The 20669-nt window shown below is 58.3% G+C and overlaps 9 protein-coding genes across 9 annotated transcripts; 4 read left to right on the top strand and 5 right to left on the bottom strand.

The window, feature by feature from the left end:
* Positions 1-286: 286 nt before the first annotated feature.
* Positions 287-1025, bottom strand: SCHCODRAFT_01220509 (uncharacterized protein). Its single transcript, XM_050341276.1, has one exon. The coding sequence runs from the start codon at positions 967-969 to the stop codon at positions 553-555; it is 417 nt and encodes a 138-aa protein (XP_050200414.1). The 5' UTR covers positions 970-1025; the 3' UTR covers positions 287-552.
* A 266-nt stretch (positions 1026-1291) lies between these two features.
* Positions 1292-4970, bottom strand: SCHCODRAFT_02574746 (uncharacterized protein). Its single transcript, XM_003036439.3, has 5 exons — positions 4875-4970; positions 4647-4824; positions 2782-4596; positions 2285-2721; positions 1292-2232 (listed from the first exon to the last, which is right to left on the bottom strand). Exons 1-5 carry the CDS (start codon positions 4920-4922, stop codon positions 1714-1716), a joined length of 2997 nt encoding a protein of 998 aa, XP_003036485.1. The 5' UTR covers positions 4923-4970; the 3' UTR covers positions 1292-1713.
* Positions 4971-5048: 78 nt separating this feature from the next.
* On the top strand, positions 5049-6690 carry SCHCODRAFT_02574743 (Clavaminate synthase-like protein; the record flags this gene model as incomplete). The annotated part of the gene is made up of 8 exons (XM_050343867.1): positions 5049-5126; positions 5185-5280; positions 5332-5425; positions 5481-5584; positions 5642-5785; positions 5841-5906; positions 5963-6046; positions 6110-6690. The coding sequence occupies exons 1-8, from the start codon at positions 5072-5074 to the stop codon at positions 6688-6690; spliced, it is 1224 nt and encodes a 407-aa protein (XP_050200413.1). The 5' UTR covers positions 5049-5071.
* A 306-nt stretch (positions 6691-6996) lies between these two features.
* SCHCODRAFT_02498501 (uncharacterized protein) lies at positions 6997-8374 on the bottom strand (the record flags this gene model as incomplete). The annotated part of the gene is made up of 2 exons (XM_003036438.2): positions 6997-7427; positions 7483-8374. 2 exons carry the CDS (start codon positions 8372-8374, stop codon positions 6997-6999), a joined length of 1323 nt encoding a protein of 440 aa, XP_003036484.1.
* Positions 8375-10077: 1703 nt separating this feature from the next.
* On the bottom strand, positions 10078-15404 carry SCHCODRAFT_01165661 (uncharacterized protein; the record flags this gene model as incomplete). Its single annotated transcript, XM_003036437.2, has 16 exons — positions 10078-10090; positions 10141-10518; positions 10573-10851; positions 10902-11139; positions 11189-11333; positions 11382-11521; positions 11572-11762; positions 11812-11897; positions 11948-12063; positions 12115-12235; positions 12288-12479; positions 12532-14243; positions 14299-14501; positions 14549-14703; positions 14760-15134; positions 15255-15404. The coding sequence occupies 16 exons, from the start codon at positions 15402-15404 to the stop codon at positions 10078-10080; spliced, it is 4494 nt and encodes a 1497-aa protein (XP_003036483.1).
* Positions 15405-17409: 2005 nt separating this feature from the next.
* On the bottom strand, positions 17410-18184 carry SCHCODRAFT_01220475 (uncharacterized protein). The gene is made up of 2 exons (XM_050341275.1): positions 18004-18184; positions 17410-17942 (listed from the first exon to the last, which is right to left on the bottom strand). Exons 1-2 carry the CDS (start codon positions 18006-18008, stop codon positions 17582-17584), a joined length of 366 nt encoding a protein of 121 aa, XP_050200412.1. The 5' UTR covers positions 18009-18184; the 3' UTR covers positions 17410-17581.
* Positions 18185-18596: 412 nt separating this feature from the next.
* SCHCODRAFT_02499213 (uncharacterized protein) lies at positions 18597-18881 on the top strand (the record flags this gene model as incomplete). The annotated part of the gene is made up of 1 exon (XM_003037796.1): positions 18597-18881. The coding sequence occupies one exon, from the start codon at positions 18597-18599 to the stop codon at positions 18879-18881; it is 285 nt and encodes a 94-aa protein (XP_003037842.1).
* Positions 18882-19320: 439 nt separating this feature from the next.
* On the top strand, positions 19321-19902 carry SCHCODRAFT_02459818 (uncharacterized protein; the record flags this gene model as incomplete). The annotated part of the gene is made up of 1 exon (XM_050342602.1): positions 19321-19902. A coding segment is annotated over one exon (582 nt), but the record flags the coding sequence as incomplete, so codon positions are not given.
* A 72-nt stretch (positions 19903-19974) lies between these two features.
* On the top strand, positions 19975-20638 carry SCHCODRAFT_02501346 (uncharacterized protein; the record flags this gene model as incomplete). Its single annotated transcript, XM_003037795.2, has 2 exons — positions 19975-20043; positions 20096-20638. The coding sequence occupies 2 exons, from the start codon at positions 19975-19977 to the stop codon at positions 20636-20638; spliced, it is 612 nt and encodes a 203-aa protein (XP_003037841.1).
* Positions 20639-20669: the final 31 nt, after the last annotated feature.

The following is a 20669-nucleotide window of genomic DNA, read 5'->3' as shown; positions in this document are numbered from 1 at the left end:
CTCCCCTCCGATTTCGAACTCGGGAAACCCCGCGCGCACGAGGCGCTCGGCACCGATGACACGCGCGTGTTCGACTTTTCCGACGACGAGCGCGAGATGTGCAGGGTGACGGGGTGGGAGGGGAGGAGTTGAGGGGGGTTAGAAGCGGTCGAAGGGGCTTTCGCAACGACGGGGGGAGGTAAGGAAGGGGCATTTCGTGCCAATTCCCCCTTCTCAGGCTTTTCTCGACGAAGGGGTGGCTGCGAGATGGGATCGAGGGTTGGAAAGTGGTGAGGAAGTGCGGCTGGTCGTAAGCGGCGCGTCGGTGAGGTCAGAAATCCCGCGCTTTCGGCGTTGGAAAGGGGTGCGTCTCCTCGGTGTGAGGCGCGACGCGACGCGGCGGGGGCAGCACTTGCTGGCTTCTCGTTCGCTCTCGCTCGACTCACGCACGAAGATGAGAGAAAGTTTGGTACGTCTAGCATTGAATAGTGTATCTATTTACACCGTACGGAACAGAGCAGCTGGTAGTAACGAGCCGTCAATACAGCTGCCACCTGCGCGCGCCGACGCTGTTTAGATATGTACAGTACACGAAATGTCACGCCGCGCCGCGGTGCGCTGCATCAGCGAGAGGAAGGGGAGGGGGTATAGGGGGTGGAGTCCGGCGCGGCGAGTGTGCGCGCGGTCGATCGGCGAGGCAGGCGTGTGCGCACAGCGGGAAAAGACCGCCCGACAGCGTGAGGCCGGGCGGGAGGGCGTTGCAGTCGAACGGCAGCTTCCCCGACGCGGAGACAGACACGCGTATTTGATGTCTTTAAGAGCGCGGTGAGCTGCGGGACCTCCATGCGCACGATGGGAAGCTCGGGAAGCGTGCGTAGGGAGACGGTGTAAGCGCGTCTTGATGAGGCGGCCGCGTGGAGGGGCGGGTCTGTGATGGAACCGCGGCGGGCGTGACTCTGGACGAAGACGGCTGGTCGGGCCGTCTTGCATGCTCAGCTGGGCGTGGGCGTGTGCGACATCGCTGCTGTATGCGCCGGGGACAGGCAATGGAAAGTGAGAGAAGAGATCAGCGAGCGGCCAACATGATCAAACTCCCCCGGAAATGCCACGTGCCCTAGCCCGCCGCCACCGTGACTGCCATGTATGGCTAAATTAAGTCCTCTACGCCCTGCTTCGAAGTACAGTAGCGTTGCGGATGATACCTCCCGGAACCTTTACCATTCGTACCGTGAGCGGTGCGGGACCCCGTCCAGACGAGGTTCGGAAACGGTTGCTTGCCACTTTGTGGCGCTCTGCAGCACAGACTTTCCGTGCGCAGGCGGTTTCATCAAGCAAATCAGGGACACACGCCGGGGCTCGAAGTGACCACCAAATGATCACAAACTGCAGGACAACCATTCACATCGCAGCTACCTACAAGGGAGGGCGCCAAACTGAAAGCTCACGTCACGGAAAGTCCTCCACCGCCCAACGAAGCCTGCTAGCCGCCTCAGCGTCGCACTGAGCGTCGACGCCACATATTGCGTATGGTATGGTACCGACCCCGCTCAGCACTTGAAGGGGGTCCGGTATGATACCAGTACGGAACCGGTTTCGAACCGGTAACAATGGGTGTTGGTAAGTTTCCTAGGGTATCATCCGCAACGCTACTTCGAAGCCTCATGCTGGACCGACTGACTGCAGCCCGCTCCCATCCCTCCTCCCGATGAATCCTGATAGCCCGTCCCAGCACTTCTATCCCACGAGCGCAGTAGCTGCCAGCGCTTCCCGTTGCCCCTCCGTCAGATCCACCGTCCGAACATATTGCGCGCGCTGGCTGTTCCTCGTCGTCCGCCCGCGCGCGACGCCTGCGCCAGCGCCAGCGCCGCTCATCGCAAGCCTCTCCAGCGCGTCGTCCGTGGCAGCCATATGGCGCACATATGGCAGGTAATCAAGGAACAGTGCCGCTCCCCCGCCGGCACTAGCGAGCACGGGGTTGCCACGCAGCCGAGCGACGCGCTCCGCGTTCTCCACGCGAGCGCGGAACAGCGCACGCGCACCGTAACATGCGGGCGCACGGGGCGGCGATGACGGCGGCACATCCGCGCCTGGCCCACGTGCGGCGCGTGCAGACAAACGTGCCGCCGTGGCGGCGAGCTCGCCGACGCGGTCGCGGAAGGCGACGTCGACGTCGGGGTACGACGGCAGGTCGAAGAGCACCTGGTGCCCCAGCTCATCGTCGTCGGCAGGCGCGCTACGAGCCCAGGGGTCAATCTGAAGGGAAGAAGTGAGAAAGCTCGGACATGGTAGCGAGGGTAGAACACACCTGTCCCAAGCTGCGAATGCACGCATGCGCATCCATGAATGACAGCAATTCAGAGTGCACCGCCTGCCGCCGCCTATGCACCGAGCGAGCCGCCGCCGCAACGATCGGGTCTCCCCCACCAGATTCCTCCGAATCCTCCCAATTCAACACATACAGCTCCTCTTCTTCCTCCCTCTGAATTCCTCCCGCACGCGTCGTGCAATGCAGCTGCAGCGCGTTGATCGCATGCCGCAGATCACAGCCAGAAGCCGCTCGCGTGTCCTCGGCGTCGCACCGGGAGTCGCAGAAGCGCGCGATGTCTTCACGCGGCACCAGGCGCGCGTGTTTGTAGCACAGAGACTGCAAGAGAGAAGTCGCTAGTGGGGCTGGGCAGCGCGAGAAATGTAGGACATGTTGCAGGGGAATGTCGTAGGCCCACAAAGGCACGATCGATAGGTCTGCGAAGCGCGCGCGCGTCAGTTGGCGAACCCTGGGCTAGCGGCGGAGATATCACTGACCGTTGCACGTTAACACCACTGGGCGCCGGCTCGACTTTATGAACGTGACGAGGGAGGGCCAGAAATTCGTGTCCTCCTTGAACAGGATGTCGACCTCTTCCAGAAGGATGAGCGACTGCCGGAATGTCGCGCCATTCTCTTTGGAAGCAGGCGGTGGCGAGGCAGTATCGGCAGCCGGCGAGGCAGCGTCCGCAGGCGGCTCCTCGTCGGCCGCCTTCCGCTTCATCAGTGCCGCAAAAGCGTTCTTGGCCTTGGTGCCACCCGACGCCTCCGCCCTCGCCTGCCGTACCATGTGGTTGCGACCAACATTGCCAACGAGATGGTCGACCGAGGCGCCGTTGCGACGCCCGATGCCGGGGTAGACTTCGAAGACTTCGAAGCCAAGCTCGGCCGCGCACGCGTAGACCGCCGCTGTCTTCCCGCTCCCGGAGGGGCCTGCGAGCAATATGGCGTTACGAACAGGTTGGGTTGGGGGTGTAGGGGTAGGCAGAGCCGGAGGCGGCGCGGAAGCAGGTGCGGCTGGCGGTGGGACGGGAGAATAAACAGCAGCGGGTGGCGGCCAGTTATAGTACGGGTAGGGATTTGGGGCAACGGACTGTGGGTAGACGCTATAGGCGGGAGTCGGATACACTTGAGCTTGCGGGTACGGCATATACTGGGCGTACATCGGCGCGAATTGCATGAAGTTGGGGTAGTACGCGCCCGTTTGCGGCGGCATCCACATGTATGGATTGGGAGGGGCGACATTCTGATTAGCATAGGCTAACGGTGCCGCAGGTGCAGAGACTGAGGGTGGTATGGCCGGTGTCGCTGGCGAAGGCGCGACAGCGCCGTCGTCTTTGCGTTGTAAACGCGTTGGGACGTACTCGTCCTCATCGCCACCAACCGGCCCCCATTCTTCCTCCTCGTCCTCCTCCGCGTAGTCGTCGCCAGTCTCGACAATGAAATTGTCGTCATCACTATCCAGACGCAGTCGCTTCCGCGTACGTCGTTTAGATGCGCCTATGGGACGCTTGGGGGCCTTCGGTTTGGGCTTTGGCTTCGGGGTGTCTGAGCCGGCGTCGCTGGATGACGCGAGATTGCTAACGTCCAGTTGTAGCTTCTTGAGCCAGTCGCGCAGATATGTGGCGTTGCGCTCGTTCCCTAGCACGGCTTCCGCCGTTTGAGGCATGCATTGCTGAGCCCAAGTGGAGTGAGCTTTCTCGCTACCGTCTGCGCTGTCTTGGAGCAGAAGGGATATGGCTGTGCGCCCGCGATGTTCCTCCGGGATCGTTGCCAGATATGACTCGCGCTCTGAGGCATCGACTTCTTCAGGGTCATCGGAACCACCAGTAGCTGAAGGACTGTTGTCCTGTTCTACCTTGAGGAAGGATAGGTCCGCAGGGTGCTCGCCGTGGTCTCGTGAAGTACGCTGTCGAGGAGGGTAGAAGGCTGCGCGGGGCATAGGGTGCATCAGTTGCGGACCTCGGACATGTTGGCTGCTGCTGTCTGGATATGCAGGTGGTAGCTCGTCGACCTTGGCTCGCGCTGCCTTAGATGGACTCGGCGGCGCGACGCGCGGCTTGAAGAAGGGGTGCGCTGGCTTAGAGGGACCAGGAGGAGACGCGATCACAATTGGCACATCCCTCGAGGTGCCAATGACAGGCGTGGATGGAACCTGAGGCTTCAGGACTTTCCGCGGCGTAGTTGGAGGGACAGCAGCAGCCGACGTGTCTTTCTCATTTTCAACCTCGATCTCGATGGGTAAAGGTGAGCTTGGAGGGCCGGATGAGGGTGGGGGATTCGTCCATGGAGATGATGCGGCAGGTGAAGAAGCTAATGATCGCGCGTCAGTCCGGATAGCACGGGGTACGGGCAAAACGCACTGGTGGCGACTTCAGCCGATGCATCCACGGGCTCAGGCTCAACGATCTGGGGTGGCGAAGAGGGCGGCGCCTCAGGCTTCAGCTCTTGACTGCCTTGGGCCGATCCGTTTTCCTTTGCATCTGCATCTGGTTTTCCCTTCTTCTGAAAGTGATCAAACAATGTGCGTTGCTGAGAGGTCTTGGGGCAATTAGTCAGTGTCAGTTGCATCTGTGTGCATTGGCGCTCACTGAGTTTTTCAGGGACCCTTTCGAGGTCGACTTCTTCTTGGGCGGCATGAGGCAGACGAGCGACACGTCCCGGGAAGACGAGGATGAGCGGGCTCGACAAACCGCGTTCGCCTCGGACGCGTCCGAGTGATGGGCACGTGCGACAATCGAAGTGACGTCACGCGACCGAGTTCAACTTAACTCTCACGATCAGCGCCATGTCTGCAGCCCCTTCTGAAGAAGCTCTTCGTAAACTATCCGAGGACTACTTTGGTACGCATATATTTCCATATGTACGTATATCTGCTCATCAAGAGCAAACGCTCCTCAGACTTGAATGGGTCGTACATTGAGACGCTAGACGCACCTCCTTCCGCACTTGAATTTTCGCGGCTTGTCCACGTCTCGCGACCAGTTGTGATAAAAGGTGAGTCAAAATTATTACTGCCTGTATTACTTTCATCTTGAGTCTTTGAAGGCCATGATATACCTCCTTTAACGCACTGGAGTGATGATCATCTACTGGAGCGCATGGGAGAGCAGCAAATATCTATCGCTGCAACACCAAATGGGTAGGGAAAGCGTCACATGCAAATACTCCAGCTCACTGAATTGTATTACCTCCAGACGTGCCGACGCTGTTACCAGAGGCCCTGACAACAAGCTATACTTCGCCGAGCCTCACGTCGAAAAAATGACCATGTCGACCTTTCTCAACAAACTGTCCACAAGCTAGGTCGCGCGATCCTCATCATCTCACTCCCTTTCCTGACGTATCTCGTCTCAAGATTCCGGCGACGTCCTATATCTGCAGTCGCAGAACGGGAACGTGTATACGAACCGCACGTTCGAAGGCCAGGAAGACCCGTCGGAATTTGAGGCACTGCGTGCCGATATACCGAATGATGTGGCATGGTGTACGGGAGCTCTCGGTGAGTAATCGAGTCAATACATTTGGACTGGTTAGCAGGAACTCAAACGGCTCAGACCGTTCTCCGGACGCAGTCAATCTATGGATCGGCGATGGGCGAAGCGTGACAAGCATCCATAGCGGTATGAGCACCCTCTCGTGGACGACGTAGAGCACGTATACTGAGGGGTTGCCAAAGATCCGTACGAGAACATCTACACCGTCATACGCGGACAGAAGCACTTTATTTTGCTGCCGCCGACCGATGGGTGGTGCATGCGAGGTAGCTTTACATCAACTCGTCTGGCTCCCATGTACTCTGTACTGAACCTCAGCTCCCACTCAGAACGCTCCTACCCGCACGCCAGATACATCCGACCGGCGCCTGACTCTTCGCTGATTTTGAAGCCCTCGAACGGCGCTCCCCCTGTCCGCTGGGCCTCCATTCCTGACCCCGCCGATCACCCTGAGACCGCTTTCTCATCATCATCGCGCCAGACCGCCTTCCACCCATCAGTGCACCCCCTCTCCGTCACTCTGAACGCAGGCGACACGCTATACCTCCCCGCCGGCTGGTGGCACCACGTCCGACAGTCCGCCGGCGACCTGCACGGGGGCCAGTCCGTCGGCAACCTGCGCGGGAGCCAGTCCGTCGGCGACCTGCGCATGGGCCAGTCCGGCGTCACGATCGCGCTCAACTGGTGGTACGACCCCGAGATGCGCGGCATGACGTGGGCGCTGCTGAGTTTTCTGCGGGGGAGTGAGGAGGTGCCGGATGGGAACGAAGAGGAGGTGCTGAATGGGAGAGAGCAGGTGCCGGCAGGGAACGACCCAGGTGCCAGTGATGATGCACCACCGGACGATGGCTTTGCGCAAGACGCGGAGGAGAGCGGTGGGAACGGTAATAGTGATGCGCCACTGGAGTAGTATTAGTATACTGATCTCGAGGGATATTTTATACTGATTGGCGATGATAATCAAGTCGAGTCGTCGATGACTTCCGAGGACACGGTCATTTCGGTGAGTGAGAGGTTGACGGCAGTTCATATATGGATGCACCCCTCAGTGACCTAGTATGGGCGCCTTGCGGACCGCGAGGAGCAATGTAGACTGCGAGATGGAAACACCAGGCTGCGAAGCGCAAAGATCAGCCCCGTGTGAGCCGGCTGGCAAAAGAGACCTTGCGCTTACGTCGAATCCGGCAGTACACGCCACTTCCTTCCCTCCGTCCGCCTACACAGACGACACATCAGCATACAGCAAGCCCCTCGCGTCGAGCTTCGACAAGCGGGCGAGAAACTGCCCGGCCAGGACATCCGCCGGCTGCGCGCCCTCCTCCTCGCGATCATACTCGTATATCCGGAAGTCCACGCGCACGCGCTCGAGCCTTGGGAATCTTCCGTTCTCAGCGAGAAGCGCATCCAGGCGCGCGCAGGACGCGAGGGAGTCGTCGAGCGTGGGCGCGGGCAGGCGGCAGGTGAGCGCGATGGTGAGGCTGAAGTGCTCGAGGACGTTCTCGGGTGGGAGGGTTGATAACACGGCGACAGAGAAGTGGAGGATATCGCATGAGTCGGGCAGGATGTCGCCATCGAGCAAGATAGTCCGGATAGCGGGGTTGCGTGAGAGGTCGGGAATTTTATCGTCGCGTGGAGGGGCTTGGACGACTATGATATCGTTAGCTGCGATGCTCCGACGAAAAGATCAGGATCTCTTGCTTACTCTGGTGTAGAGGACTCGAGGCGAATAGCTCGAAGCTTGCAAGGGAATTGGGGCAAGCGCGAAGGATATCGTTCACGACGCCCATGTGACCGATGCCCGTCGTGTACGCGAGCGAGCGCAAATGGTATAGGCTAGCAGAGGCTTGCTCGTGGAGCAGACAGCGAATGAACCCATCCGCATCCCGAGATATGACCTGTAGTGATTCCAGCTCCGCCTTGCGCGAGCCCGATACCTCTGGGTACGGGGCCACTTCTTCAGTCGAAGAAGCCCTGATATGGACCAGGTCCAGGTCCTTCAACGCCGGCATGGCTGCCACAAGGGTCGCCACGGACTGCAGTGAAGGCAGCGTCAATCCCTTCAGCCGCAGGTGTCGTAAATGGGTGAACGGGTCCTGCTGTTCTGCGAGTCGGCCGAAGACGTGGACCAGGGATTCTGGGAAGCGGGCGAGCCTGATAGCCAGGGGAGGGCGTTCTCGTGGATCTGCTTGGATGCAGAGCGTGTTCAGGCTTCCTTTCACAGCGTCGAGAAGTTTTGGCAGCGAGGATTCTGCGTGCATCCACGCCCAGCCCATCCTGCCGTGCCGGCTGCCTTCGTACAGGGATAGCTCCTGTATGTAGCGCGACACATCGGGCGATTTTGCTATGACATTTTCGAGCCGTTTGCATGGCGAAGGCGAGCTTGAGTGAGATGGCGCTTCCAGAGGCGGCAGCAGAGTAACCGAGGAAAACAGGTGAAAGCGAGACGAAGAGAGCCAGTATCGGCAAACGAGAGCGGTACGCTTCAACTCATCGGTCTCATCGTGGAGGAAATCGATGATGTAGTCGTGAAGCTCCAGGGGTAGAACAAGGGAAGGCATGCTGAGTGTGGGCGTCATATCAGCAGATGTAGACATGTGCAGCAGTGGCAGGACTGCACGCACAGGCAAAACGGCCGCACCCAGCCCTGGCGAATGGTTGTTTACGGATAGAGACTCAATGGTTGTCGGGGGAGATAGCTTCCTATAAACAGGAAGCCCTAGAGAACTGCGACGCACGTCGCGCCAACAGCAACAGAAGGAAGCCTGTCCGGCGTTTCCCGAAAACATGCGATGGCCAACAAAATTTCCCGATTAGGCAGGCTTTGTCTCTTCTACTTCCACGACAAGCTTTTCCATGGAATCTTCGCTCGAGCGATGGACTTACGCAGAACAATGGCTACTGCGAGCTTTGATGCCGGGCTCCAAGGAACAGGATCAACGAACTAAATGGACAGCGGACGGGGAAGAGCGAGCCGAAAACAAAACAAGCTTCGAGTCCTCATTGAGATGATCCGCTGAACGCAGTCATATGCGTCCTGTCCTAGCCCGCCAGACATGGATAACCACACATCCATCATGGGGCGTCTGCATGGAACCCTCTATGCGCTACCCTCCTGGAGCCAGACATGTAGCACCTCGGCAGATACAGTCGCGGTATACAGCAAGGAAGTATACTCGGGAGGTCTACAGCAGGTACGCCGGGGGGGGGGGGCGCTCCCGTAATGCGTCTACGCCGCCGACCGTGGCGTCTGCATGAAGTCAACAAGCTGACGTGCGTTTGGCCAGGTTCCCCGCACGCACGCACCCTCTCAAACACAGCTACCTCGTGCGAGAGGATCTCCACGGTCGGCTTGACTTCTCGCTCAGGTTCCGCCGGGCTCTGGAAGACGGTTTCTCCATGTGTTGAAACTCCGGCAGTCAGCAGATCCATCATCCAAGAAAGCGCAGTCGGTCCCCTCAGGCCTGCCTTATCGTCACGCTTCTGATTGTGGAATTTTCGTCATCGTATATAAAGAGGGAGCGGCCGCCACATGCCTTTTCACACCATACCGCCACTATGCAGCTCTCAATCCGCTTGCTGATCCTTGCTGCCGCGACCTTGACTGTCCTCGCTGCCCCCGCCGAAGGTGCGTGGGCACCTCAGGAAGCGCGGAATATCGCTGACTTCGCAGCAGTGCCACGGGAAGAGAACGGCTGCCCGGGGTGCGGTGATTGGAAGCGGGAGTGACGCTGAGAAGAGGAGTCTTCGGACGCCGAACTGGGCTTTCTCGTACGTCTTGCTCGCCTACGCCCTGCTGGCTTTCCTTCTAGCAGCTTACTGACTCAATACGCGTGCAGGCAGCTAGTTGATATGTCTTGGGGTATATCGAAGGAACATGGCTCTCAATTTTCGACGAACGGCGTCCTACGATGACCGTCCTGTATCGTAACGCCAGTCTTGCATCAGTATTGACGCCACGGTGGCCTTGGTCATGTACATACGCATGTCGCCGCTCATATCGGTGCACTGCAGCAGTTGCACCTCGCACCTGAACGGTGGCTGAATGCACGAGGCCGTAAGCAGCGGAAGCTTGTACCCTCCCCACGTTCAATACGAACATGCATGGCATCACCGCGCGCGTAACAAGTGAGCAATAATAAGACGTGACGGTCATTAGTATGTGCAAGGGTACAAACAACGATAGTGACTAGATGTACATAATGCAGTTGAGATATTTGAGCAAGAAAGCGAACGGCTATGACACAGGGCTATAAACACATATGAGCAGTCCATGAACGAAGACCAGCAACGTCAGACGTTAGACGTAGAACCTGTAGGATCCGTTAGCGCGGGATGAGGAACCGGAGGAATGCGCCCTCACTTCTTGTTGATCTGGAAGAGAAGCCTCTCCGTATTCGCCTTGACCTTCCCACCGAAGAGGGGGATTGCCGACCGGTTCTCGTACTTCGCGTCGAGTAGTTCCGACATCGATAGGTTCTGCGAGGCGATGCGCGAGGTAACGCCGAAGAGGGAGGACTCGAGGTCGAGCGTAAAGACACCGAAGTCATTCGACGACATGATGATATTGATCTTGTCGTACTGCCGAGGGGAGTACTGGTCGATGGACAGGATGATCTGGCGGTCGTAGAGCTCCTTGGCGGTATAGAGATACGAGCCAAACTTGGGCGTCCGGCCCATGCGCTGGAGATTCTGCTTGTGCTTGTACTGCTTCGTGAACGGCAGGACAACACGTTGCTTCCTACGTTATACGGTCAGTATGAAGGCACGTCGTGCATGACGCGACGATACGTACTTTCCCCGCTGCATGGTGCTCAGCGCATCCTTCATGTAGTCGTTGTAGGCGTCGATCTGCTTCTGGAAGTGCACCTTGCGCTCGGCGAGCTGGGTGAGGGCCTCCTGCATGTTCTCCATCTCCTGCTGGCGCTGCAACCTTCGCCTGTGCTTGCTACGGACGTCGTAGGCGATGTCGTTCAAGATCTCCTGAAAGCCATTCGAGCGAGTGATCTTATCTTGCTTCTCTAGCTCGATAAGACTCTGGATCGCCATAGCCTTGACCGACTTGAAGTCGAGCCTGATGGGAATTAGCGTCGGATGTGCAGTCGATTGAAGAGGGTGACATACCGGCGAATGTCTTGAAGCTTGTACTCCTGCGCAGCTTGCGAGGCTTGGCGAGGATGAGCAGCCGTCTGGCGCTCGTTCAACTCCTCAGCCTCGAGGATATCCTCCCACATCTCCTCATCCGCCTCGGTGACAGGCTTCATGAGGGAAGTAATGAGGTCTTGAGCGGGCTGCACACGGAGCACGGCGAGTACAGCGCGCTTGGCCTTCACCCACTCGGCTTTCTCCATAGCCTTCGTATCTGTGGTAAGTCAGCACCTTCTGACAATCAGGATCGAATGGAGACTTGCCGTCAACAGTCGCCCATCGATTGGACAACTCCAAGGTGATGACGATGTCGCGCGCCTCGTCAAGCGCTGCATTGCTGGAGTACGGAACACCGTTGAGCTCCTCCAAAATAATTGCGAGGCGGTCCTTCTCCGCTGGCGCGTTGATCTATGTCAATGAGTAAGGAGTGTCCAGTTTTGGCATTTGTCAGCGTACCAGATGCGTGCGATGGTCAGAGAGGAGCTTGTGTATCTTGTAGATCTCGTTTGGCGAGATATAGATAGGCTTGGGTTGAACCGTAGCATCAAGGAACTCATGCGCATGATATTGCACCTCAGGATCGGGGACATTGGCCACTGGAATCCCATCAGCGTGCGACGATGATACACGACATCACGATGCGTACACTCGAAGAACCAAGCTGAGAGTGGTTGGATGGCCGTGCTAACATAGCCGTTGATGGCCACATAACTGGCTGACTCTTCGTTGAACTCCACGCCGGACGCGATCTGCTGAATGACCGCAGAGATTTGTCCTAGGTTCCGACGTGATGTCAGGTCGAGAGTGTCTTCAACGAGATTGAAAGTCTCGGGAGCCCTGCAATGTGTGAGTATGATAGACTGTACAGGATGTACGAAATTCTTACATGATTGCTGGGTTGATGAAGCGGTAGAAGATCACTCTGGCGATGCAGGACACACATTCTTGGTCAGTCGCATCCGGGAAGCGCTCCTACTACAAGTCAGCTTCAGACTTCGGCAAAACAGAGGTATATCGCGTACGCGAACGGCGGCAAGGGTTTCCCTGATGATATAGCGCATGCTGTACGGCATCTTGTTCGTGGAGTCCAACATTGCCTTGACGAAGGCACCGGTCTTCCAGTTCAGCTGTTGCAAATCTACCAAAGGATTCAACGTCTATGAAGAAGTCGATATGCTCATCAACTTACGACGAATGTACTCCGCTCTGGTCTTCGGGTCCGCAAGGGCAGCATGGAAGGGCAGGTCCTTCTGCTGAGAACTTGCTATTCCGGTCTTCTCTTCCTCCATGGTGATGCGTTGCCGATGGATCTGACGCGACAGTAAGAGTTTGGTCGGTGCTCATAGCATTGACCGGACCAACCTTGCTAGGATCAACCTCCAGATCGAGGTCGTCGGACTCGACCACATCACGGACAACGCCCTGGAAGGTGTCCCGAATATAGACCGCGTGCTTAGGCCGCACATACTGCACAGCCACGCTGAGATACATGGGATGGTCGTGGATGATATCCTCAAGAGAGCTGGCCTCCATGATGTGTTCGCGGATGGCGACCTGATAAATTTTTCAGCACATGCGGAACATACGCCTAGAGAAGATGACATACCGAGAACAGCTTCAGCAAAAGATAGTCTTCCCTGCGATCGTGGCCATAGCCGAACATGTTGAGCACCGCGCGCTCGATAAAGCGCTTGTGGTCTTCAGAGTCGGACATCGACACCCGGATGAATAACCGGCTGAGGTACTCGCCATGAGTCTGGAGGAGGTAGAAAAGCTGCTGATACAGCTCTAGCTTCTTGCGCGCGTCGTGCGTCAACGTGCTGGGGCCCGCGAACGGGTCACCGTGCGCCGCCAGCAGAGATGTCCGCGCAGCGTGCGATGCAGCTGAATCACCTCGACCCCTTCGCGTCTTCATCGCATCCTCAAAGGTCTTCGCGTTCTCCACCAGAAGCCCGATCCGCGTATCCAGCTCCCCGACATCGTACTCCAACGCCTGGTTCTCCCGGATGGCCTCAACGACCTGCTTCCGCAGGCGCTCGACCTTGAGCTCCTCCTGGAAATCCGCCTCCGAGTCGTCGAGCAAGTGCACGAAGTTCTTGATAGTGCCAACGGTGACATTCGTGCCCATCGTGAGCTGCCGATACTGCTCGCGCGTCTCCTTCGCGCGGACGAGGGACTGTATCTTGATGACCTTCGCCAAGTTCTCGCGGTAGTACGCCATCTTTCGACTGAAGGCGCGCCGCTGCATGGCGCCGCGCAGCATAGCCTGAAGGATCGTCGCGACGGTTTCATTGTGCCAGAGATGGTCACGCCAGGCATAGTACTCCAATCGCACCATTGCGCCCCGGATCTGCGCTTGAAGACCCACGACGTCAGGTGCCACAAACTCAAGAGTGCGATGCAGCTCTGTGTGCCGCTTGCGGGCCAACGCAGCGCGAGCGAAGGCTTGCAAGCCGCCGACCGACTTGATCGTCTTTGCCTCTCCGAGATACCGCGTCATGTCTTGATGCTGCTGACGTGCAAGCATAGCTCGCGCCTTCGCCTGCAAGCCCACTATGACCGGCGTCGCTCGGCGCAGACCACGAATGAGGATAAGCAACCGCTTACGCGCAAGGTACGTGCGCACGGCAGCCTGGATGCGTACCACTGTCTGCGAGACGTCCTCGAGCTTGGCCATCTGCTTCCGGACCCGCCGCCGCATCAGCACTCCGCGGCACTGAGCCTGCAACCCGACAAAGTTGGGCTCAAAGCGCCGGAGCATCGACTGCCTGCGAACGGCCTTCCGGCGCGCAAGTACACCTCGTCCGAGCGCTTGCACCGAAGCGATGGACGCTTCGACGATGGGGTCCTCGAAGGTGATAGCGAGGCTGTCGTGGTGTTGGCGGACTCGGTTGGCACGGGCGACGGCCTGAATCTTCGTGACCACCTTGAAGTGGTTCTTCAGCGCGGCCCTCAGCTTCGCCATGCGCCTGCGCTGGAGTACCCCCCGTATCTGGGCCTGAATCTTGACAGCGTAAGCCTCGCCGCTGAAGATGCGTTGCACGCGCTGGCCTACGCGTTCACGCGTGAGACGACCGCGGACGACGGCTTGCAAAGCTCTTGCCCACGGCTGCAGTGAGGCGCGGGACTGGCGCTGCTGCGATGCTTCTCGGCGGGCCAGGTACCCTCGGCAGATGGCCTGGGTCTTGGCGACGTAGCGCTGGGCCAGAGCCGTACGACGCTCCGTGTCGTGAACTGCTCGCCTGGCAAGAGCGGCACGAGCTTGCGCCTGCAACTTCACGATGTCGGCTTCGCACTCAAGCAGCATGCGATCACGACCTGTGGACCGTCATGAGCATGCAAATCTTGGCAGCATCAAGATAAAATGCCTTACGTTCTTCCTCAGTCTCAGGCTCCTCCTCTGGCTCCTCATTGAACTCCTTCGCCAAATCACGTCCAAGGTTTCCGAAGTTCGGCATGGGAACACCAGAGTCCTTCAGACCCTTGTGCGTCTGCTGAAGCTGTTCGTCGGAGAATTGCAGCTGGCCCAGGAGGTTGCCGATACGCTCTGCAAGGCCACGCCGCGCAAGCAAATGACTGGATGACCATTAGCGAGGACGAGGTGGGGTAAACTCATCACGAACCTGAGGGCATGAATGCAGTAGATGACCTTGGGAATATTCTTCTTGTTGTACAGGTCCGTCAACTCGAAGATGAAGCCCTCTGGTAGTCCCACTTCGCGCACGAAGTTGAAAAACGCGTTGATGTTGTCGGAATGGCGGAAGTCGAGTTTGGGCGCCTGTAAAGAAGTTATTGAGCTGCTGTCAACGAATAGTCGAGAGACCTAGAGCTCACCTCGTATATCTTCCTCACAGCATGCTCTCCCTGGAAGACTCGTACAAGCTTTGCTAACACCACGCCGTCCCTCAACCGCTCATCCATCTCCACCACACCCCATCCCAGCTCCTGCCCCAAGCACCCCTCCATCCACTGCTGCGCCTCTCCGACGTGACACAGGTATTCGTACGCCTGCAGTAGATGTCGCTGCACATCTGCCCACAAGCCCCACCGCGCACCGCCAGCAAGCGCTTTAGAGGGTAAGGGCGAGGCGAAGTTGTTGATGGGGTTGTCCTTGGACAGTTTCAGGCGACCGGACACACCGGCAACATCCTCGGCGTTGGAAGGTCTGTCGGGGTCGCGGATGCCGCGGAGGCGCTGTTCGCGGCGCTCCTGGTATGCACGACGTGGTTTGGGAGGATCTTGGAGATGTTGAGGTTGGGGTTGAGGGTGAACTGGTTGTGATAGTGGTTGTGGTTGTCGCCATTGTGGTGGCGGTTGCTGTTGTTGCACGCTAGGCGGCAGAGGTGGAACCGGGGGTGAAGGTTCGTCGGCGGGCCTATCGGGGCCAGGCTCGTCCTCTTGGTCACCGCTGGCTATGCGCGGTAAATGACGACCAAGCCTGCGTCCGCCTGCACTAAGTTGGCTGCCGTATTTCTTCATCATGTGCGAACTGCGGTAGACAGGCGGGTTCATAGCGGATGAAGGCGGGGAGGAGAGCGATGTTGGTGAAGGCGCAGCGGGCTCTGCAGAGGTTAGAGAGGCGGACGATATGTAATCGTCTCTTAGTCTCCCAACAGAGTCGCCACGACCTCGTGTCGGTAGCTCGTCGCGAGTGCGCGATTGTGACCGGTCGCGCGACAGTGAACCTACGTCATCGCGAGTCTGGGAGAGGGTGCGGTCGCGCGAAAGCGACGGTACGTCCTCCCGTGGCCGATCAAAGAAGCGGCCTGTGGTTGGCGAGGGCGCGGAACGACCGATGGTGCTTGGGGCGCCATACTGCGATACTGGCCGTCGTGAGATCGTCGGGGACGTGACCTGACTCAGCTGTCTGTCGAACGACGTCTGGCCAGAGCTGCTTGAACCGTACATAGATGTCGGTCGTCGTGACAAAATGCTCCCGGTGTGTTGCGGTTGTTGGGGGAGGAACGTCTCGCGGGAGGGGGAAGCAGAACCCTGGGACGCGGCATTAATCGCGTCCTCGTACTTGGCCTTCACGGAGTCGATCGTATTCGTCCGCCTGGGCGTCGTGCGCGCTAAGGAGCTGGGGAGATCGGCCGCGGAGACTGAGTGGGAGTGGCTGCGATATGGTGGGTCGTAGGAGGATGAGGGTAGATGGATACGGGAGGACGTCGCAAAGTCGATGGGGGAATCCGCCTCTACCGTCAGACCTGTCGAGTTCGGGGAGAGAGGGGACGCGATGATCGGTTCTGGCACGGTCCGCGAGCGCGCAAAGCTCGGTGCGGCGTATCTGTCGGGGCTTGGAGGGCGTGCGGGGAACGATGGCTGCTCCGTCGTCGCGCGCGGCAGGGAATTCGCGTCCGGTGCACTTCCATACAAGCTGCGTGGTCTCGGGCGCGTCCATTCCCTTGTGGAAGACGCTGTCGATGACGAGGTAGACTGCTCCTCGACCGCGTTCTCCCTCGCGCGGTCCTCCCACTTGCTGCGAACGGCGTCCAAACTCGCGCCGATCCGATGTGATGGGGCCCATCGACGTGTCCCAGTTGGTGTCCCCGTACCGTTTGGGCTCAGCAGGCCCGTGGATTGCGAGTTGCTTCGCGCGAGTGTCCCGGCGCCGCCGCGCGTCGAAGAAGTTCGCTCGAGGAGACGCGTCTGGTATGCGAAGGGACCGGAAACCTTGCCGGATCCACTGGAGCCTGAGGAGTTGGAGGGCTCCATGCTACCCCGGAAACATGTGTGTGCGTGCTGAAAGAGCTTGCCGTCGTTGTCGTCGCCGTCGAAGTCAACGATGGGTGCAACCTGCCCGCCGACATCAGAATTCGGCATCTGCCGAAAGTAGGCCAAGCGCTTGGTTTCCAATCCACCGTTGCGTTTGCTTTCGTCTTGAGAATATTCCAGCGCTACAAAGTTGGGTATGTACGTGCAGTCGCTACAGATCCCTAGGATCCCTTTTCAATTTTGTTTTTTTCCCTGGTGACGTTGCTTACACGGATGGATGGATGGATGGACGGGAAGTTACAATGCTTATACCATTTTAGGCGCCCTCTCCTGGGAGAGCATTGGCATATGGACTGTGACGTGTGAGATGGTGCGCTCGAAGACGCCGCAGCCCTGTGCTATGTGCTCTCTCCTATGTGGTCGGACTTGAGGTGTAAGCTGACATACAAGAAACAAGAGCCTTCCAGCAGAGATCAACTGATTACAGTAGTGGAATGATCCACTCACTTTTACATGTAATTTACATGTCGACGTCTCGTATACGATCTGCTTTCGTGCTTCCCTTTGATCATTATTGCATAGCGTAGGAGGGCAACCCATTGGCTAGCAAACGCTGGGCAAGATAAGTATTTATCCTCAATTTGAAGCGGATCTCTCATATAAAACGCGATTCTCCACACATACATGACGACTTATTTCATTCCTACAAAGAAACTTTGAGTGTCTGTGTACCCCGCCCATACTCCTCCCTCGGGCACGGTCATTCCGCCCTTCGTAGTGGTGTGGGGTGACAAAGAGAGGCGAGGTGAAGGAAAATAGAGGGAGGAAGGGAAGAATAGCAAACTTAGGATGCAGAAGACATGGTCTGGATAAATGGCTGGGGCAGACACTTCTCCTTGTCGGGACAGGCGTTCTCGACTTGCCCTGCGGGGGAAGGTGGGCTACCTTCCACTTCGCGTCGGCGCACGTCGTGCCTCCCCCTTCGCGGAAGCGTTGTGGGATTTTGGAAAACGCGGACAGGGCGGGGGCGCTCGCATGCGCGAAGGGGAGGGAGTTCGCGCAGAAAAGAGAAAGAGGAGGCACTGGTATGCCGCCCCTTTGTGGGTGTGAAAGGAAAGCGACAGAAGATTTTGGGATGAGCAAGGATTTGGGGTTATATTTCGAATGCGGCGACGCGAATGCATTCGTTGTGAGATTGCGAGCAAGACGTTGGGGGTTTCCAGCGGAAAGCCTTTGGTAGACGGGCAGCGTCTGGACATAGTAGGTGAAGTATGCGATAGCGAGGGGAAGCAACACAGGACGCTGGGAATATATGGGTTATCAGGAGACGCCGGTCTGCAGCAGAATCATTGTAAACACTCACGACATTGACAAGCGCCAACGCCTCTGCAATCCATACCTTGAGTCAAAGAAGCACGAGAGGCGCCGGTGCAAAAGCCTTTCTCACTTTGCTCAGGTAATTTCCCTCTCCTTCAGCTTCATCGGCGTCGCTGTTGTCCTCCTTCGCTCTCAGGCATCGGACCCGCCGGAGGGCAAGGTTCCGCTAAATCGAGTACATGTCGAGTGCAAGCTTCCTCCACGACGTCCACGTGCATGGTTCGACTTCCGGACGATCGGCCCGTAGCCCCGCCTTGTGAATTGGAAATCAGGTGCGCGGTAATAGGCGTCAATAAACCGTGACTCTCTTGTACTGAACCATCATCGGCCTCCGTACGCGTGTCCTCTACGGCGCGTCAGACCTCTGCACTCGTCTCCGCGACCATATACCCGACTCTTGCAGTCCTTTCCGCGGCGAATTTGGCGCGTCTGACGCCACAGTAACCGATATCACTCGTCGCGTCCCCGCACCGATATACCGACTTGGACCGCGGCCTGGGGCTCAGACGCGCCCAGGAAGTACCGCGCTGGACCCTCCGCTACTCCCCCTTCCCCATTTCGCCTGCACTTCAGTCCAGGATGTCCAAACTTACTGTCTACGCTCCGCCACCGGAGGTCCGGTCAACGCTCTTCAAGCACCATCCCCCCGACGTAATCCCTCCCACAAGCGAGCTGGAGCAGCTGAACATGGAGCTCCGCCTCCTCAAGCAGAAAGTGATTGAGCGCTCGCACAAGGCCGAGAACGACCTGCGGATCGTAGAGGATTCTCTCCGCCGGATGAAGGAGAAGGAGGCCAACCGCTCGGTGGATAAGATCAAGAGGGAACATGACTATGGTATGTGGTACATCTTCTCATATCTCTAGAACCTGCGCGCTTACCATCTACACTTTCGGAACAGGCTCAGCTTCACCTCGCGACAGTGAATACGCAAAACCATCACATCCCTCAAAGCCACGTCAAGGATCTACCCCCCTCGCTGCTAGCTCCTCATCCGCGCGTGCATCTGTGGACCCTCGATTGTATGTCGTCGGCGGTCCTTGTCTCGTCGCCTCCTCTCCTCACGTGACATGTGCAGATCCGAGGAAAAGAAGAAGAAAAAGAAGAGGAAACGAGACCTTGAGGACGATGATTTGGAGCCACCAGGTTAGCTATACTGTACCTGCACAACCCTTTATGTGTTGCTGACACTGCTTTGCAGACTCCCAACGGCCACGCAAAGGCTCGCCCGCTTTACATGCCTCCCCCTCCAAGCTCGTTTCTACCTCCTCCACTTCAAGCATTCCTCGCACTGTACTTCCCGTCATGTCCGCCACAGCACAACCCAAGCAGGGCACTATTATCAACGGCGTCGACTTCTCTTTACCTGCCAATACCACTAATTATCAGGCGCTTCTCCCAATACGACCAGAAGCTGGACCGCCACCATTACCGCCAGATCAGTCCATGCCTGCGAATAGCTCACAACTGCGCGCTCTACCACTGAAGGCTACTGATGTCAAGGAGGACTTCAGCAAGCTCAAGACGCCCTCGAACCAAATACCGTACCAGACCTTCTACGCCGCCATCGAGCCCTACACCCGGCCGATACGAGAAGAGGATATCGGGTATCTGGAGTACCCCGGCGACGACATCGAGCCGTACATCATCCCGCATCTGGGGCGACGGTACACGGAGCAGTGGGCGGACCAGGACAAGGGCATCATTGTCGACCCAGCGACGGAGGAGGCGAACGCGGCGACGGCGGTGGTGACCGCGCCGGTGCCGACGTGGGATCCGTCGACGATGACGGACGCGGACTTGACGAGGGACGACCATGGGCATGGGCCGCTGACGGAGCGCGTCATCAGCGCGTTGATTTCGGACGACTCGACGGTGTGGAAGGGGGTGAAAGCTGCGGAGGATGCGATGGAGGGGCGGCCAGGAGGGAGTGCGGCAGCAGCGGCGCGGAAGGAGAAGATGAACGTGAAGGATCTGGAAGGAAGGGTGAAGGATACCATGCGATGGCATGGGCTATTGGAGGATACTGTAAGTATCTCATATCGTTTCTCGGGTTATATGTATGCTCACACGAATCCAGCCAAACTACGCCGACCGCACCGATGACCCCATCGCCACGGCCCTACGACACGCCCAGGCCGAGCTTCGCGTCGTGTCCGCCACGAACAAAGCTCGCAAAGCGCGCCTCGCCGCCATCGCCCGCGATCGCCTTGCCTACCAAGAATACCTCGACGTCCGCGACTCCCTCGACCGCAGCATCAACGGCCTCTACACCCGCTACCAGCGCCGGGACATCAACCGCACCAGCGAGAAGCGCAAGAAGGACCACAAGCGCAAGTCCGTGCCCAAGGACGAGGAGCCCGAGGAGCCGAGCCAGTGCCCCGCCGCGCTGGGCTTGGGCCCCGACGAGAACAACACGCTCTTCGTGAACAAGCAGCTCGCGGAGCTGGTGCGCACGCGGCGGGAGTGGGTCGACCAAGTCGGGGCGATCTTCGAGGAGAAGGACGCGGAGCAGCCGGGGCGAATACACGGGATCCCGCAGGAGAGCGTCTTCGCGGATATGGAGGATGAGATTGCGGCGTTCATGGTCGAGCCGCCGAAGCAGCCGTCTGCGAAGTCATGACCTTGGCGCGTCGTCGTGACGGTGGCTGCTC

Source organism: Schizophyllum commune (genome assembly GCF_000143185.2).
Source record: "Schizophyllum commune H4-8 unplaced genomic scaffold SCHCOscaffold_5, whole genome shotgun sequence".
NCBI classification, from domain to species: Eukaryota; Fungi; Basidiomycota; class Agaricomycetes; order Agaricales; family Schizophyllaceae; genus Schizophyllum; species Schizophyllum commune.
The sequence above is the reverse complement of the archived record's forward strand: the minus strand, read 5'-3'. Positions and strand labels throughout refer to the sequence as shown.

Excerpts from the sequence above, each read along its gene's own strand:
- SCHCODRAFT_01220509 (XM_050341276.1), bottom strand. The coding sequence starts at position 969 with ATGCAAGACGGCCCGACCAGCCGTCTTCGTCCAGAGTCACGCCCGCCG.
- SCHCODRAFT_02574746 (XM_003036439.3), bottom strand. The coding sequence starts at position 4,922 with ATGCCGCCCAAGAAGAAGTCGACCTCGAAAGGGTCCCTGAAAAACTCA. Across the intron at positions 4,825-4,874 it reads AAGGGTCCCTGAAAAACTCA|ACCTCTCAGCAACGCACATT; the intron begins GTGAGCGCCAAT and ends AATTGCCCCAAG. Across the intron at positions 2,233-2,284 it reads GCATTCGCAGCTTGGGACAG|ATTGACCCCTGGGCTCGTAG; the intron begins GTGTGTTCTACC and ends TCTTCCCTTCAG.